Here is a 17837-nt window from a genome sequence, read left to right as displayed (position 1 = left end):
AATGTGTAATGTGCAAACAGCTTTCAGCAGGTGAACCGTTGCCGCAGAGAATGCTCAAAGTTAATGAATTTCTACACAAACCAACCACTGCTACTATCTGGACAAAAAACTAGCTCGCCAGTCTGAATTTCAAAAAAACCTGCAGTGTCGCATATACAGCACAGCCACCCTGTTCCGTCTGTGAACAAAAAAGCCGGAAACCTCATGGCTGCCGTGTTTTCAGATCAAAGGTGACTGGAAGGCACAATGCTAGCTTATACCGAGACTGGAAGCTTGATATGTATGCTTGTTTGTACAACTGACATTCTAGTGCACCTCATGTACATGACAAATCTGCATTGGTATTACTTGTAATAAATAATATATCATTAAGACAATTCAGACATCTTGTTTCTGAACTGCCCTTCATCAGACAACAAGTGACACTTGATACAAGTCTTTATTACCAGGGTCAAAAAAGGGAATAAACAAGCACAATAAGGAACATGGAGTGTCCATCACGGGGTATGGCAAATACATAAATACACAGCAGGCTTTAACTGCTCTCTCTGTACATGTGATTACATGAGAAAAATGACAACAAGAAACAGAACAAAGATGCAGTATCCCAAGAGGATAGAGATAAGTGTGCTTTTCAATGCTTTGCACCAGTCTCTCTACTTGTGTCCACTTTCCAATGGCAAATGCATCATTCAGCAATTACTAACATGGTCATACATTAACTCTTCATAACTCCCCACCTCTTTTTCTCTTTTCGTGTAGTGATCTTAGCAGTTAATGCCACAAGTCCCACGACTCCTTTAGCACCCGCAGCATGGTTAAGCGCTTGGACAGGTAATGCCGTCCACGTATGTCGCTCGCTGCAGTAGCAGACATTTTCATGGTGGGTTGCATGGTGGGCACTGGTTGCACCTCTTGATGCTTTGCACCAGCATGCTATTCATGCTGGTATCTTCTCACCAATGTCAACTGAGAGTTGCTCGGAGGTCACAGTACCAGCACTGGTATCTTCACGCCTACTCTTCAGCCATTCCACGCGGATAGCTTCTTTCTGTACATTCTCCATGAGCAAATGGAGTTGGAATGGATCGGCCAGTTTGTCAAACACTTGTTCCCATAAAAAAAACAAAAGCCTGGACCAGCCAGCCTTGGAGGGAAGGATGTTGGAGGAGGGCTCGGAGGAGGTCGCTTGGGTTCCTTAGATGTTGAAGAGGGGTTTTTTTTTTTCTTCTTCTTCTCGTTCCCGCCCACTACTCAATGACAGTTCCTTCATTGTTGAACCTGTTGAGCGATGACTGCTGCACACTGTTTCGCACCCTCTCCGAGGATGAAGTTTTCGTGAAGACCGTCGACTACCTTGACTTCAACCTTGCCCTCGCAGCACTGGAAGACAAACAGGTGGAAAACTAAGCACTAGGTACAAGAACGCAAAGAGATAAATATGCAAAACACTGTTTAGTTGAATAAAAACAACTCATTTTCATTCTGCAACCTAGCGTGAAATACCGTTTCCTAATATCAGTGCCAGCAGATTACTGCATTTGATTTATCTTCTCTCCTGTCATGCTTTTCTTGAACTAGAAACTATAAAATCGTGTCACCACAGTATTCTGTCTATAAGCCATGACTTTACAATTTTTGGCTTGTCTTGCAAATGTACCCGTTAACGACTGCAGTCCCACACGAACAAATCTTTGACTGGCATGCTAAAATAGTACAAGAGCGAGTCAATATTGCCAAATCTTCTTACATAGGAACTATTGGGATTGAGCAGTATAGATTGCAGCTTAACTTCCTCCCATTCCCATCACATTCATCTGATTCTTAATTCTTTCAGATTTCTCTTCATACCTGCCTCAATCATTTAAATGCCCCATTCTGTGAACGCTGTATCTTCACAACAGTTTTGCAGCCAAAACAGTTGCTCTAGTGGTACAAATCTACTAACATGCTCTGAAGCAGGAACTACAGTGCTGTCTGGATTACTGCAAACAGTGCCTAAAGCCCCAAGATAACAACTGCCAAGTGAAACAATAAACTTGTATCATTGAAACAAATTTCGCAACTGTGCATATATACATGTATTATGTAAAAAGTTCCTGCTCACCTCTGAGAGACCATAGTCGGCTGGCAGCTGTCGCGCCATTTTTCGGGGCCTGGATGCCTTGACGAGAACGACATCCCCATGGTACTTTGCGTGAGGCTCGTAGTTGGCACCGGCCTTGAGGAACTCGTAGAAGACACGTGTGGCCGTGGCGACGTCCTTGCGGCTAGGCCGCACGTTCGGGTAGGCCTTGAGGAGGATGTCAGTAGCCGCCTCCTGCTTCGCATCCCAGTTCGGGTACTGGTTCATCTGGCTACGAACCTGCACAAAAAGAAAGGAAGGAATCCAGTTTAAGATCGCACCTCATGTTATTCTTGCAAGAACGTGTTCTCCAAAGTAACCAAGAGTAACATTAAACAGAGCTTTCAGCGTGAACTTCATATCCAGTTAGCATAGTACTCCAGGGGAAAAACATAGCCTACAACTACGATTTCTTTTTTCACTCAGCACAAAACTCCTCAGAGGAAATTATAACTCACAGTGACGCTTCTGTGCAATGAAACTTGACAGTTCCAAAACATAATGTTAACCAGCCACTTCTGTTTTGTAGGCAAAGCATTTCTAGCTATCTTTCTACAAAAGCTAAACTATAGCCCTTCCCGCCAAAACTGAAAAGCATGTCAAGTTCTAGCCGAAAATAACTGAAGCTCCAGCTAAAACCCAGACAACCACTGATAGCCATATGATGTCCACAAATAATCACAATGTCCGATATCATTTGAGGATATCCTTGCAACATTCAGACGACTTTCGGCGGCCAAACGTCAGTAAAAGGATATTGACAAGATATCGTCATGAAGACATTCTTTTTTTCCGCGGCGCTTGATTTTACTTGCAGCTTTATTCAAGATTCTGCTGTATTTTGTTCTAAATTTGACAAAAGCGACAATATTTGACAAAAAGACAAAATTTGACACATGACAAAAGCGGGCCACACGAGAACATATGTTCCCGTAGGTCTAAGTTTAAATGAACCTCTACCGGGTTGAGAATTGATAGAAATGTTAAGAGAATAAAATTATTTATAGAAACTCCAAGTCCGGGGCAACAGTGCAAGAAAGTTTTATCTGCACCGGGACGTCGAGCTGTCTCGCGATTATCCTACATCACGGAGATTGCAGATTTAGGCGCCAGCTATGGGCAGAAAGTAATACTTTTCGTTCGTTATTCCCTTGTTATTTCCGCACCGTTGAAATGCGCTGGTTGTTTTAGCCTTTTCTGAAACAGTCATGTCAGAATTTTTATTACTGCATATGTCTTACTCAGTTTGTACACAGCCAAACTAGCCACCGTAGCGAAGCTCTCCAAAAATGCTGTCCCGTATGCCGCCGTTACCGCCGTCGTCGCCATCTTTATTTTGCCGCACTCAAAGTTATTGCGTAGAAAATCACGGTGTAATACACGAAATGGTGAAGTATTTGAGTAAACTTAGCACGGAAATTTTTTTCAGTTATTAAACTCAGAAATTGAATTTAATACGCAATCTAGGGGCATGTGCTGTAAATGCGGCACTACCATGGCCTGTGCGGCGCCTGGCTGGCCTGTCCTGCATGCCTGTAGTTCGTCCATTGCTTTTCGAAGTCGGCGGCGGCGCATGTGAGAGGTAAGTGCTTGTTTCCTGATTTTGGTCTTAGTACGCATTTCTCGCCATGCCTAAAATGAAGCACAAATCGTAGCAAGTTCGTGTTAGTAGAAGAACAGCTAAAAAATCATTTTCACTGTTTGAAGGCAGCGGGAATGCGACGGAGCAGCGCGAGCCAGCAACGCGAGTTCTGTTTGAAAACACGTGTGATCGTGGCGCATCACCCAGTAGCGAATCCACTTTTGTTGGGCGTTCAGAGAAAAGCAATCCAGTGCACCCAGCGCCGATCTAAGCGTTCCATCCAGTTCTGTAGTGATCGACGGCGCACACGAAACGCAAGGGGCTTGTGTTGTTGTGTTTACATCTATGTTAGTGACTGAGCGTTGCAACGATTAGAACAGCGAAGACAGTATTGTGGATACGAAGTATTGAAATGTCTGACATTGCAGCGATTAGAAAAGTAACAATGCAGCGTGTCTTCATTGTGTGTGACTGTACCTGAAGAGCGGCAAATTTTGTATATTCTTCATAGTGTGTGACTTATGTAATTCCAACAGTCTTCTTTATAAAGTGCTGCTTTTACCTGGTTTATCTTGGGCATGCCAACACTTGTTCAGTCATTGCCTTCGCTGGCTTGGTGAGGTTGATGTCTTTGTTGTTTTGCTTTTGTGTAGTCATATATACTTCTTTCCCTTGCTTCAGTACTGTCATACATTGTTTGACATGCCTTGGCTCCTGCTTTGCCGTGTAGGGATGTTGCTCAGATGGATTCTGTGTAGTGACCAGCTACTTTTTTCTTTTTATTTTTTTGCTTTTAATGCTGCACGAACATGATTCTGTGTAGCGACCAGCTACTTTTTCCATTTCTTTTTTTGCTTTCAATGCTGCACGAACATGATTACCAAAGCCCGCCGAATTTTTCTACCTACCTGGGGTTTTTCATGAAATTCTCCCAAGGCAGCTATAACAACCACTTTTGCCTGTCCTTGACTCCTGCAAGTACTTTCCTCATCCCTGTTTCATTAAATTAGTGTTTCAGTTCAAAGTCTTTTGGCTTGAACAACTTTATTCTCCTCAATGTCTTCATTTTTTCTCTTTAACGTCTTTCCTATTTGAACTAACATACATAATAAGTGGCCAGCATTAACCAGTGGCCAGTGTTAACGTTTAACCAACTCATTCATGCACTTTTTGATGCCTTGTTGCCTCTAATGTGTTCTATTAAGGTGGCCCCTGATAACAGGTGCTCTCATCATCCCGGAAGGGTTCTTTTCGGCTGTGCCTTGTTAATATTTGTGGCATTAACTCTAGCCACATGTGTAACTTCTCTAATATCCAACCTTACCATGATTAGCCCAGCAGTCTTGTGCAGTACTTAAGTTTTTTGTTCACTTGTGTGGGCATGAAAACTGCTCCATGGTATACTTGTCATCAGTTTATGCTTTTTCTCATTTTCACAGTTCACTGGAAGTGGTGAATGAAGAGAAATGGACCAAGCATTTTTGAAATAAAAATTTCAAAAAAGATATTAGCTTGTCAGTTCAAGTTTTTTATATGTGCATGAAGCAACTGCCTAAATTCGAAGGGGTGTTCAGGGTGCATGCATATTTAATTTTCAGTGGGAATAACTGTCATTCTGGACACCCAGAAGACTGAAAGGAGATGTCAGTAAGACGTCGCAAGGAAACTTAAAATATGTTCTGAAGATGTTGACAGGATATCCTCTTGTCATCTTATTGGGTCTCCCTAGGACATTCTGTGGATTGCCACTTTGTGTCAAAACACGTGTCCAGAGGATGTCCAGTGGACATCATGTGGGTATTAATGGACATCATATGGATATCTGATATCTTCAGGGCGATATCAAGTGGATGTCCAGAGGATGCCGCCTGGTTATCTGGGAATGTACCGTGGCCGTTCACCCAGAGGACACAGGTTTCAGAAATTATGTTCCCATTATTTTTCGGGTGGCACAATCTTGGAAAGGTCTCTTGTTTGTTTTATGTAATGCTGTACATAAACATTCTTTTGCATACCCAATAAGCAGTAAAACTCTCTTAGACGTCTTGTGGACGTCTATGGGACGTCCAAGGGATGTCCAAGAGTTTTAGTGTCCATTGGGGTACTGCCGAGGTTTGGACACTGTTGGCATCACTTTCAAGCCCCGTCTCTCGGGAAGGAAAGGGGAAAGGTACACACCTCGAGGAAGTCGATGTCGAGGTACTGCATGAGGAAGGCACAGAAGAGGGACGACTCCTCCTCATCCTTGCTGTCGGTGAAGCGAGACTGGTGGTGAACCGTGTGTATTGCCATGTACCGTGGTGCACCGTCCAGGAGGGTCAGGCTGGCCACAGAGGCACCAGAGGCCTGCAGCTGCACCGCCATCTCGAAGGCAACCGTGGCGCCAAACGAGTAGCCCACCACGTGGTACGGGCCCTTGGGCTGCACCTCAACAAGTTTCTGCGAAGACAAAGTTAGAAAGAGAAAAAATTATGGTGATGATGATGATGCAAGACATTCTGTGCTATCGATTGCTCACTCAATGCATTATATATCAGGACTGCAGTTGCTAATAAATGTCATTAGTTTAACCCCGATGGGCACTGAATCTCCCATGGACATCCTGCAGACATCCTATACACATCCGCTCACTCAATGCATTATATATCAGGACTGCAGTTGCTAATAAATGTCATTAGTATAACCCCGATGGGCACTGAATCTCCCATGGACATCCTGCAGACATCCTATACATCTGCTCACTCAATGCATTATATATCAGGACTGCAGTTGCTAATAAATGTCATTAATTTAACCCCGATGGGCACTGAATCTCCCATGGACATCCTACAGACATCCTATACATCCGCAGCACGTCCAAGGGAGTTTCAACGCCCGTTGGGTTCATATAATCAGTGTATATACGTTTCATTTATTCCAAGGAAACAAAAAAACTGCTTTTTTCTTTCAGGTGCTGGCAGTCTGGTGATCTGAGTTGCACATCTTAGAGCAGCTTGACCTGGGCACGTCATGCACGTACCTGGATGTAGATGGAGGCCATCTCTTCGATGGAGCGCACAGGAATGTCTGGTGTCCTCTGGATTCCAACAGCGCGCACGGGCAAGTGTGATGCCAATTCGGACAGGCCGTCAACGTGACCCTCAATCGGGTGCATGATGAACACAGGAGAGTCTCCCTTAAGGCCATTCATCTCGACCACAACACGTTCTGGCACGAGCTTCTCGACCAGCGTCAGCCGCGGAACCTCTGACACGTCCGCAGACTCTGCAAGGGCAAACGGATAAGATTTGAAGCTTTTGTTGGCCATAACAAGACATGCTTTTTCAGTCTTTTGTTACTTAATTCTGCCCTTCATCAGCATAAGATCATATCCTGGCAGAAGGGCAGCACACATACTACAGAAATAAAGTTAAGAGAGAAAGAGCACCTTGTACAGGACAAATACAGGAAGCCATAATGAGGGTGGAAACCCCCAAGCAAAGTGATGAGCCAAAGCAATGTAGTTAATTTTGCTGGGAGAGGGCTACCATGCTCAGTGCCAGAAAAGGGAAAACAGTCGTAATTTTAATTGGGCCTCTGTCCCAAGTAACAGGACCAGAAAAGGACCTAAAGAAAGGAAAGCCACAAAAATATCTCAGTTTAAGTTCATCGCCAAACACTTACGACAGAAGGCATGATAAGCATGCAGAGCAAAAGACAAAGTGCACAAGACACCACACGCGTAGGACGTGCTATAGCGGGTCTCTCGAAGCACCAATTTATTCTTCCTGCAGGGGCTTGGTATCCTTTGTTAAACTCTGAACCAATCCATGATCCAATCCCAATCCAAGAATGACTCAGCCTATGGAAAACATTCAAGTGAAAGAATGAAAAGGGACAGATGCTACAGTCTCAGGCATAAACAGTCTTATTTCCACGAATCGGGCCAGGCAGGCTGGGAGGAAACCAAATGGACATTAAAACTCCTATGGACGTACTGCAGACGTTCAGGACATCCATAGGACATCCGAAGAAGTTCCAGTGCGCATTGGGAATCTATGCTGAAGTCATTTTCGCGCAGGAATGACATGGCCCCGTGCAGGAAACGCTCAATCGAAGCAACTCGTTTACGGCGAGAGTGACACGACCGAGACCGGGCAGCTTTAAACAAAGACCCAGATACAGGTCACCAGGTCACACCCCTGCTTCTTACCTTCAGCGTCCTGGGGTGCTGCTGCAACGGCGGCGGTGTCAGATGCCGCCGCGCCTCCGGCTCCGCCACTGATCTCTCTCAGCCGGTTGATGGTGAGCTGCCGGATTTCTTGCATGGAGAGCGCCAGGTCGTAGTCACGCTCGATGGTCTGCTTCACTTCGACACCCATCAGGGAGTCCATGCCCAGCTCGCCGAGGCTTATGTTCGGGTTCAGGCTTGATGGATCTTTGACGCCTGCGGGCAAGGGGCGGCAAGAAAAAGTGATATTAAGGAAGGACACTATGGAGATGAGAACTCAAATAGTTGTTGCACCTCGTTAATGGCCAGTAATTTCATTTCACGACTTCACAGCATAGATAACAAGCTAAATATGTCTCATATTATTTAAAAGAATGGTTTCCATCATAAAATCTCCGTTCTTGGTAACTTGTAGTTTCATTTCAAGATTTCTTGACAGCCGATAATATGAGCTGGATACAGCAGCAACACTGAAAACATGCATTTCAATTGTAAAGTGCGTGGTCAAAGCCACGTGCTCACAAATACAGGGCAAACTAATGTCGTACGGGTTCTATCCAGGAAGCAGACTGTGCAAATGTAACTGTTTTAGATAGACTGTCATGATCTATATAGCCTGAATTTTTGATCAGTGGGAAGAGGTTACAACAGAATCGGTAGTAGTCAAAGAAGCAATCTGTTTCACCGGCTCTGCATTCAAAGGCAGAGCTGATTGATGGCAAGGGGACAAGAAGAATTAATCGCAGAATCAATAGATAAATATGCGACCCCAGTACCATTATCAGCTCAAAATTCACAACAAGAGACTGTCCTCAAGAATCGAAATCATGGATGGCAGCCGCGGTTGCCATACCATAAAGTGACTAACAAAGGAGAGAGCTCACTCACCGAGGATGTGCGCGATGGATTGGACGAGGTCGTGCTTGCCCTTGCTGTCGGACTTGGAGGAGAGGTCAGCCTTGACCAAGCTCGAGACGACAGGATGGCTCTGGCTGAGGAACCGGTCCATCACAGCCATGCACGAGGTGATGCGCTGGGGAAGGGTGCCGCCCACCACGACATCGGCACCCATGGTCTCGCGGAGCACACCCACGTCACCAATGGCACCCCATTGGATGGCCACAGCTGAGAGAGTGTCAAAACATTTTTTTTCCATCAGTTCATTTTCTCTAACTTCTGAAGGCACTCATATGGCACTCTATGGCCTGAATTGCATTACTGCGCCTTTTCCACTCATGCGTAGCGAGATCAAGCAGCTCTCAATTACTTCCACGCAGGAATGAACCAATAGGTAAATTCTACTGGTCTCCCAGTTTTGTTTCCGGCTGTCATCGTGAATATCGAGCAACAAAATTGGCACCATTAAGCAGCCATGCCAGTTGGCCTCAGTAAAAGCATCGAAATAACATGAAGTGTTCTATCATATGCCTACTACAGCCCTTGAACCAACTTCCATGCTGAATAGAAGTCGTTTACTCTCGCAAGCTCGACAGTGCCATGAGTGGGTCCTCAACTGCCGCGCCTGTTGCTTGAGCGAGCTTTTATCCAACCAAAAGGCGACCTCAATGGGTCAGTGTCATTATGCTGCACTGCCTACATCTCTTTACATTAGCACCGCACTGTAGTTGGCTTTGACATTTACAAAAAAAAATTAGGCACAACAACACTTCCAAGCGCTTGTGGTGAGACAGCCAGCTCTCTTCACAGTAAGCACTCATCGTGAGTGGAGAACAAGCCATGTCGTGCTCAAACTATGCTTTCAAAGGCAGTGACTGGGTTGCACCTAATGTACTTGCACCTTATTCTCAACGAAACTATGATTTTCTGAAAAATAGTCAAAGAATCTTGCCGCCTTGGCTTTGAAATCACAGCAACACTTTTCCTAAATGCGTGCATACTTTGTCACGCATGTGGTACCAGTACATGAGCAACGAGGATTATACACCCACCAGGAAGTCCGTCGGCAACTCGTCGCTCGCAGATGCGCTCCATGACTGAGTTGGCGTAGCCATAGTTGGTCTGTCCGGCGTTGCCTCGACCACACGACACGGACGAGAAGACCACGAAGTGATCGAGCTCGGGGCACAGCTTGCGAGACACTTCGTCCAACCGCTGGGTGCCGTCCACCTTGGGTTTGCACACGGTCTCGTAGGCCTCGGGCGTCTGGTTCTCAAGCAAGGCGTCACGAAGAACCTACGCGGGAAAACGCAACGATTTATACACTTATTCAGAAGTTCTTACATTCCTTGCAGGACAAACGTCCCTTCCCTTCACCTACACTTAGCGATGTCCTACGCCAGCGATGGCCACCACATCCCCTTAAAGGTGCAGTGAAGAGGAATCTGAACTCGTCTTTTTGCCGCGGGAACTCAATCGACACGTTCGAGCATTCTTAGAAACCTCGATTTATTGCCCTGTGCGGCCGATTTCCCTAATTAAATCGAATTAACGTTCGGCTCCCGCCTTTTTTTTTTTTATTCTCCCTCGTACGGTGGGCGGAGTCAACCAACGGCGTGGAGTGCCTTTCACCCAGATCCGTGGCGGCTTGCCACTCTGCCATTGGCGGAGCAATACGTAGTAATCCGTAGAAGCAAATAGTCCGCGCGTATTTTTATTCCTGCGGCCTTATTTCGCGGCAAGATTATCTGTGAAAAACTATTTATTCACGGAAATCTAAAAAGCAAAATAAAGCGAAAGCAAAGCCTCCACGGAGCTGGCTGAAAGGCACTCCACGAGTTGGTCGACTCCGCCCACTGTACGGGGAGAATTTAAAAAAACAAAGGCAGGAGCCGGACGTTAATTCGATTTAATTAGGGAAATCGGCCACACAGGGCAATAAGTCGCAGTTTCTAAGAAAGCTCGGAACGTGTTAATCGAGTTCTCGCGGCAAAGAACGAGTTCAGATTCCTCTTCAATGCACCTCTAAGTCATGCCTAGTACATTGTCCTTCTCTTGGAATAAACTTTGCTACATTAACAAAATGTTGGTTGATTCGTTCACGCTGCTTTATTAGGACGAGTTTCCTAAGACAAGCATTCTACGCAGAGGTGAAGTGCAATCCCCAAGATTCTTTCCAAGAATGCATTAATGAGACGTGCTTACCATGGCCAGGTTGAAGATGCCGCCTACGGGTCCGATGGTTGCGGCTTCCTGGATGATCTGTCGGGCACCATTCTCGGTTGAGGCATCGGCCTTGCTCACAAGAACCTTGGCGCCGGCATGCTGCCACCTGTACAGGCAGAGCTTCTGGTAGCCCGTCCGCACACCCGACCGAGCGCTGAGCAGCAATTTGCGGCAGCCGCGGGCCACCATCCAGTCGGCGAGCTCGAGGCCGAAGCCACCCAGACCACCAGCGATCACGTACGACTTGTGCTCGTAGAAGCAGGTGCGGGCCACGGCCTCAACGGTGAGCGGCAGGGCGGGGGTCGTCTTGCGCGGAGTCTCCTCTGGACGGACCTGTGGCCATCGAGAGAGCGTCGTAACATTAGCAGTCGCACTGATGGTCCGGCATCCCACTAAGAAGTCACCGTAGAAAGATACAGGCCGCAGAAAGAGAGCTTAGTAAGTTGCAGAGCAGGGAAAGGAGACCTGCCTACTATCCCAAGTACTACCCCGTTGATTGAGCTTTGTCATTCAGAAAAGTTCAGAAAAGGGTCGGGAGCAGCTTTGCAGAGAAGCTTAAGAAACCGAAACTATGGCATGCATTAATTGTTAATGCCTATCTAAGGGGGCAGCAAACAGATCGTTTAGCTTATCACTTTGTGCTCAGTCTGCGCTGCTTTGATCCAAGCTGGGCGAAGGACATCACGTCACGAATATCAACCAACAGCTCACCGACCAATAAAACTTTGCTGGTCTGAATTTTATCTGCATAATTATAGCAGCATCACTATATGACGTCCACGATAAACACTAAATGCTTCAATGCTTTCAAGCCAACACTGAGAAAAGCTCGTCCATTGGAGCAGCAAAAATAAAAGCGTTTCAGCAAACTGTACCTCGCGGCCACGTAAGTAAGGTTTTCAGAAATATAAATTCACCTCATCAATGCACACATTTCAAAGACCCGAGAAGTAGCAGTACCCAGGAGGGAAATGCAGCTTAAGCGGAACATATCACTCACCTCGAGCACCACTTTGCCCATGTGCTTTCCGGAGGCCATGAAACGGAAGGCCTCCTCGGCCTGGTCCCTTGTGAAGCGGATGGCGTCCAGCGGCCGCACAGCACCCGAGGCGATTCCCTCGCGCACCAGCTCGGCAACGCGTCGCTTGTCGGCGGCCACGAACTGGTCGTCGCCGAACAGCGCGTCCAGCAGGATGCCGTGGAAGGTGACGTTCTTGAGGAACACGGACATGCCCAGTGGGGAGTTCTTGGACAGGTCGAACTTGCCGATCTCCAGGAAGCGGCCGTGCGTGGCGAGGCAGCGCACGCTAGCTTGCAGCTTCTCCTCGGCCAGGGAGTTGAGCACGAGGTCCACGCCTGTTTGTTAGCATGTGCGAAGAAAGGCCAACAAATCCAGCGTAAGAAATCATCATTTTTTCTGTTAATTTTTTCCAAACTACCCGATGGGCACTAAACCTCCCTGGATGTCCTGCAGACATCCTGAACATCCGCAGGACGTCCATGGAAGATTCAATGCCCATTGAGTACTCGCGACCATTCATTCTACAATATTCCTGTTCAAGCACTCAACTGCAGAGGCCTCAGCAATGCCTCTACAGTACCTAACACCCCTGAAACTTATCTAGGGAGCAAACCAGCATCCAAGTTTAGGCCCAGGATGACATTTGTCATAGCTTGAGTCCACACAAATGCAGAACTGATGAGGCATGGCAGCACTCAGAGACCTCTATCAATGCTCGCACTGCGCAACCTTCTTCATTTCCATAATGAAGAAGAGGTGAACTCACCCCTGCCCTTGGTCTCCAGAAGGATGTGCTCTTCGAACGAGAGGTCACGCGAGTTTGCGAAGTGGCGGTCCTCCAGCTGCGGGAAGCGTCGCTTGAGGAATTCTCGCTTCTCCTTGGACCCTGATAAGAAAGGAAGGAGAAAGACAATGTGACAGTGCTTAGAGACACGTATTATTTCACTCCACCAAAAAACTGCTTCAAGCACTCCCATGCTTTAAGTTTAGAAACTTTCGTTCGATGCCAGGTTTTCACTGAAAGAGTCAGTGCAGTGCAAGATGTATGCACGGATGACTCGTAGGCCTGCCCAATCAATGATAACACTACATGATCTACATATATAAGCAAAGGGCAGCAATTTCGAAGAAGCACATTTAGTTACTGAAAGAACAGCCAAACCGGCTAACGCTTACAAGAAAACTGCAGGTTTCCATTAACACGTTGGCAAAATTAACATCTCCATGCAAAAAAAAGAGCATGAAACACCTGCAGAGTATCGCAGATTGTTGAATAAACCGAAATTACAAAGCACTGTTTCCCAGTGGGCACTGAAACTCCACTGGATGTCCAATGGACGTCTGCAGGACATCTCAAAAGTCCCCAAGGCGTCCAAGGGAGTTCAAGTGCCCGTTGGGTTGGCACTTCTGGTGGTCAAACTTTCTCAAATGCACAGGATGTGTACCTCTTTCGCCAAAATGCGATAACGCTGCCTCAGTTCGTAATATTATAGCTTAAAACTTGCACTTGCAGTTAATTATTCCCCCTCCTGCCCCTGCATTATTTCACAAGAATCTTCAGCAACTCATAGATTGTGAGCCCCTGCTCAGCACTTGACACTTACCAACAGTGGTGAACACCGTGCATCCCATGGAAAGGGCAATGGAGATGGCAGCTTGTCCGACGCCACCGCTGCCGGAGTGGACAAGGATAGACTCTCCCGGCCTCATGTTTCCTCGCACCAGCAGTGCATAGTAGGCGGTCGAGTAGGCGACGGGAACTGTGGACGCTTCTTCGAGGCTCCATGCCTCGGGGACCTCCCACAGGAAGCCGGGGTCGGCGGCAACTGCCGTCGCCATGCCCTGAGCGGCCACTGATCCCATGACTCGGCGGCCCTTGGGGTCACGGCCAGAGAACTCCAGACCCAGGACACAGTCAGAGGTGGCCAGGTTTCCTGTGCATCGGACGAAGAAGACAGGATTTGTAAGGCACTCCTTTTTTTCTACTTTTGAAACAAGTAATGAAAGTCTAGCAAAGGCACCACCTTAACACCTTGTATAAATCTTCCTAGTTCCTATAAATCTTCCTATAATCTTCCTACAAATCGGCAAGTTAGTATGACGGAAAGCAAACGAAAACTCGACTTGCAAGAGTTGAATGACCGTAGAAGGTACATCAGAGTGAAATTTTTCCATGAGATTTATTATTCGAAAACTGCCATAAACCGCGAGCAATATATCCAGGCACCTCTTTATATCTCAAAGCGACTGGAACACTGCTTGAAGGTCAGGGAATTTTCTTGCAAGGGTGACGTCTTGCGTTATTCTTTTTTTGTTAGAACTGTTCGGGACTGGAACAGTTTGCCATCGAGTATTGTATGTATCGCATATAATGACTCATTTTTCCATGCACTGCAATAATTGTTTTATACCTATAATGAAGTCTGTACCCCCCCCTGCTGTAATGCCCTGTGGGGCGATGCAGGTAACTAATAAATAGATAAATAGTAAGAGTCATGGCAAGAGAGTTATGCGACTCCCATACTTAAAGCTGTGTCTAAATTCTGTTATGTGTAACCCTTGCGAGGGCGATCTGCTGATAGTAGGAAAGAGTCATCACTCGCACCAAAGTTGTGTCATAGGGGACAACGATGCGGGTATGTGTTTTCATTGGCATCCCTGAAGCATCGCCTAAAAGAGACCGCATAGCAGCATAAAGACTTGGTTCCAGAGAGATCTTGAGGACAGTACTCACCAGGCAGGGCATCAGGTGGAAGCTTTCCAGTGGCGAGCATGATGTCACGGAAGTTCAGTGGGGCGTAGTAAACACTGCAGAGGACTCCATCGACGCCGCTAGATGGAGATGCATAGCGGAGTGGAGACTCGTACCACTGCAAGCTGGACAAGTCGCCACGAGTCTGGACGTTGAGGAAGGCGTACTCAGTGGTAGTCTTCGGAGCTCCACCTAATAGACGAAAAGAAGGCATGGAAAAATGATTAAGCAACACGCAAGGAACAGGTAGAGGGCAGCGCAGATGCCTTCTAATTAGATTATTCTCAGAATTGAAGAAAAGCAAATGAAATGCCACTAAAATCTTCCACCTCTGATACTAACTTGCATGCTAGTTGGCTCACCTCCAATCTGTTTAATTCAGGAATCAACGACAAGATCAAAATACATCTCACTGTTTTCATTAAGCTTGAATAGCGCATATACTCACAGTTGTCTTCATAAGAGTCAAGCGGGAAGGCCACATACACTTGAAAATCATGGCGTGCATTCTTCACATCACATATAGTAAACTGTTGTGACCTCTATGTCTAGGCACTATCTTAACTGAACCAATATGACACACTCCACGTACAAGCTGAAAGTACATATGTATGTAAACTGGCACCTACTTTTCTTGATCTAACTACAAGCTTCTTGACTGTAGTGTGAGTAGCAAGTCATCAATAGCCGACCTACAGAAAACTAGCATTAAAAGCAGGCCATACTCACCAGACTGTGTGACCAGGTGCCTATAGGACCCCCATTGTCCGTCCCTGAAGACGTTCATCACCAGGTCTCGCTCCAAGACGTCCTTGTATGCTGGGTTGCTGGGGCTGAAGTCGGCGAACTTGTTTGATCCCTTCACACTGGCGTTGAACACGCATCTGCCAAGAGCCAACAAAAAATGGGAGCAGAATTTGAGCGACGGTTCTCCCTTCAATGGTCCAGAAGTAGACTAGTTCAGTTGAAAAATTAAAATCCATTGCAAATGGTAGAGCCACACACCAAATACTGTATTTACTCGCGTAATAAGCGCACTCGCATAATAGGCACACTCACATAATAAGCTCACTCGCATAATACGCACACCCCCAGTTTGGTTGCGAAAAAAACAGTTTTTTTATTTCCGCGCATAATAGGCGCACACCGAAATCGCACTGTGATCAATACTGTATTCACACGATTGCTAGCAGACGCCTATTATGCGCCTATTATGCGAGTAAAGACGGTATGCATGGCTTTCTGTCATTATGCTGTCGGCTGTAAAATGAAAAAATCTGTAGTTGCAACAAGGCCAGCTCTATCGCAGCAACAACAGGAAGTCATACGGGGAAGTCTGGAATAATTTGTTATGAGAATAGGTTTTTCTGTCTCAACTGGACATGCCTAGAAAATGAAGCACGTACAGTTAAAAGGCTAGGTTAGTAAAAAGTGACACTAAATACAGCTTGCAGTGATGAAAGCAAATGTGACGTTAATAACAATGCTGTGTGATGCAAGCCCGAATGTAGGGAACTGATGCGAAACAAACGAACATTGGTCACTGTTCTCACCTCATATGGCTTCCTCCAGTCTCCTGTCGCAGGCAGTTAGTGAGGCCCACGACCCCGCTGATGGCAGCGTCTTCAGCGAGCAGCCAGACGTTCTCTCCAGCGGGCTTGTTTTCATACTCCAGTGCCTTGGCCTTCAGCGACTCAACCCAGTCGAAGCCAGCGTTCTTCACCTTGATCACCTCTTGCTTGGCCGCATCCACAGGCGCCGCCGAGATCTTCCTCAGCAGGACCAACGTGGAGACGTTGTTGGACTTCAGGCCTACCAGACGGAAGCCGCGGGCGCGGAACGCCGCCTCCACAGTCTCGCTGGCGTGGACCCTGAGCGGAACCTTGCCGACAGTCGACAGAAACATCTCGGCCGGGGTCAACGCGGTTCGCTGCGCGAGAAGCACAAAGCCGTTCTCCTTGCACTGCGCCGACAGTTCATCGGCCAGGGTCTCGAGGCTCTTCGAGGACTGTCCAGCGACGCCACGAAGCACAATCAGGTCGGCCTCGGGCAGCCCGTTCTTGGAGGCGTTCGCCGGGTCCCAAGCCACGGTCCTGGTACCTTCTGGAAGCTGCTCGGGCGCCAGTTTATCGGGAGACGGGTGGGCCACGGTGTACTCTGTCTTGAGCAAGATGTTGGACAAGTGAAGCAGCTCAGACACCCAGGGTGCCATGAACGTGTCGCTGCCTTCGCCAGCCAACTCCAAGACTCGGATCTTCTTGACACTCGTGTTCTCGACGACCACGTCGAGGATGTGTCGCAGCGGGTCTTCTTCGAAGAGGACCGTGTTGAGGAAGTCCTTCTCAAGGTCCTCCTTGTGGGCAGCCAGCGCTGACTGGACGGTCGACACCAAAGATGATGCCGAGCCGTTGGCCTGCTTCTGGATGGCGGCCAGCACTCGCAGCAAGCCGTGGTTCTCGGCGGGGTTCTCCAGGTACCGGTTGAGCACCTGCTCGGGTGCCTCGCGGAAGCCGTTCATGACGTCCGAGATCTGCGCCTTGTTCTTGCCGCATGACTCGAGGATGCGCCTTGCAACGCCGCAGCACACCTCGACGTACTCGCGCACGCACGCCTCCCGCTCGTTGCGCGCCGCCTCGTCGTCCGAGTACGGCACGAACTGGTACTCCTCGAGGAATGGGGTCTGCTGCACGGCGCGCCGCGGGGCGATGCTGGCCTTGAGACCCCGCATGTAAACGCCACCGGCTCGGCATGTGTTGAGGTAGCGGTCAAACACGACGTCCATGCCTGCAGGATAGCAGAGTAAGATGAATGACAGTCATCACTTGAGAAGACAACTTTGAAACTAGAAGAGATATGTCTCAGACAATTTTAGGCCTGCCGCCTAACATGTGCGGTGCTACGAAGGACAAAGGCAGCGTGTAGTGAGCTATTTGTTTCATGCTGGCCCAAGTGGCTCCACGACTGGGAGCACTGTATTCATCCCAGTTTGGTGTCAGCCCCACCTAAGTCAGTCACAAATGACCC

General features: G+C 47.5%; 1 protein-coding gene and 1 long non-coding RNA gene across 2 annotated transcripts in view; one reads left to right on the top strand and one right to left on the bottom strand.

Moving 5' to 3' along the window:
- Window positions 1-420: 420 nt before the first annotated feature.
- Window positions 421-17837, bottom strand: part of LOC149348234 (fatty acid synthase-like) — a 50685-nt gene continuing 33268 nt past the window's right edge. The window contains exons 13-26 of the mRNA XM_089588029.1: window positions 16367-17597; window positions 15543-15697; window positions 14796-15005; window positions 13666-13995; window positions 12828-12947; window positions 12041-12396; window positions 11020-11373; window positions 9867-10110; window positions 8806-9042; window positions 7900-8133; window positions 6727-6971; window positions 5886-6146; window positions 2108-2365; window positions 421-1383 (exon numbers count right to left, since the gene is read on the bottom strand). Of these exons, the coding sequence (XP_089444155.1) occupies window positions 1270-1383; window positions 2108-2365; window positions 5886-6146; window positions 6727-6971; window positions 7900-8133; window positions 8806-9042; window positions 9867-10110; window positions 11020-11373; window positions 12041-12396; window positions 12828-12947; window positions 13666-13995; window positions 14796-15005; window positions 15543-15697; window positions 16367-17597 (4349 nt within the window). The 3' untranslated portion in view covers window positions 421-1269. The remainder of the gene's footprint in view (window positions 1384-2107; window positions 2366-5885; window positions 6147-6726; window positions 6972-7899; window positions 8134-8805; window positions 9043-9866; window positions 10111-11019; window positions 11374-12040; window positions 12397-12827; window positions 12948-13665; window positions 13996-14795; window positions 15006-15542; window positions 15698-16366; window positions 17598-17837) is intronic.
- On the top strand, window positions 3452-5214 carry LOC149348235 (uncharacterized). The gene is made up of 2 exons (XR_016292235.1): window positions 3452-3707; window positions 5147-5214. It is a non-coding gene; the product is annotated as an uncharacterized LOC149348235 (long non-coding RNA).

Source organism: Amblyomma mixtum, chromosome 4 (assembly GCF_055824585.1).
Source record: "Amblyomma mixtum isolate Tamu chromosome 4, ASM5582458v1, whole genome shotgun sequence".
In the NCBI taxonomy this organism is placed as follows: domain Eukaryota; kingdom Metazoa; phylum Arthropoda; class Arachnida; order Ixodida; family Ixodidae; genus Amblyomma; species Amblyomma mixtum.
This window is presented reverse-complemented; position numbering and strand designations above follow the sequence as displayed.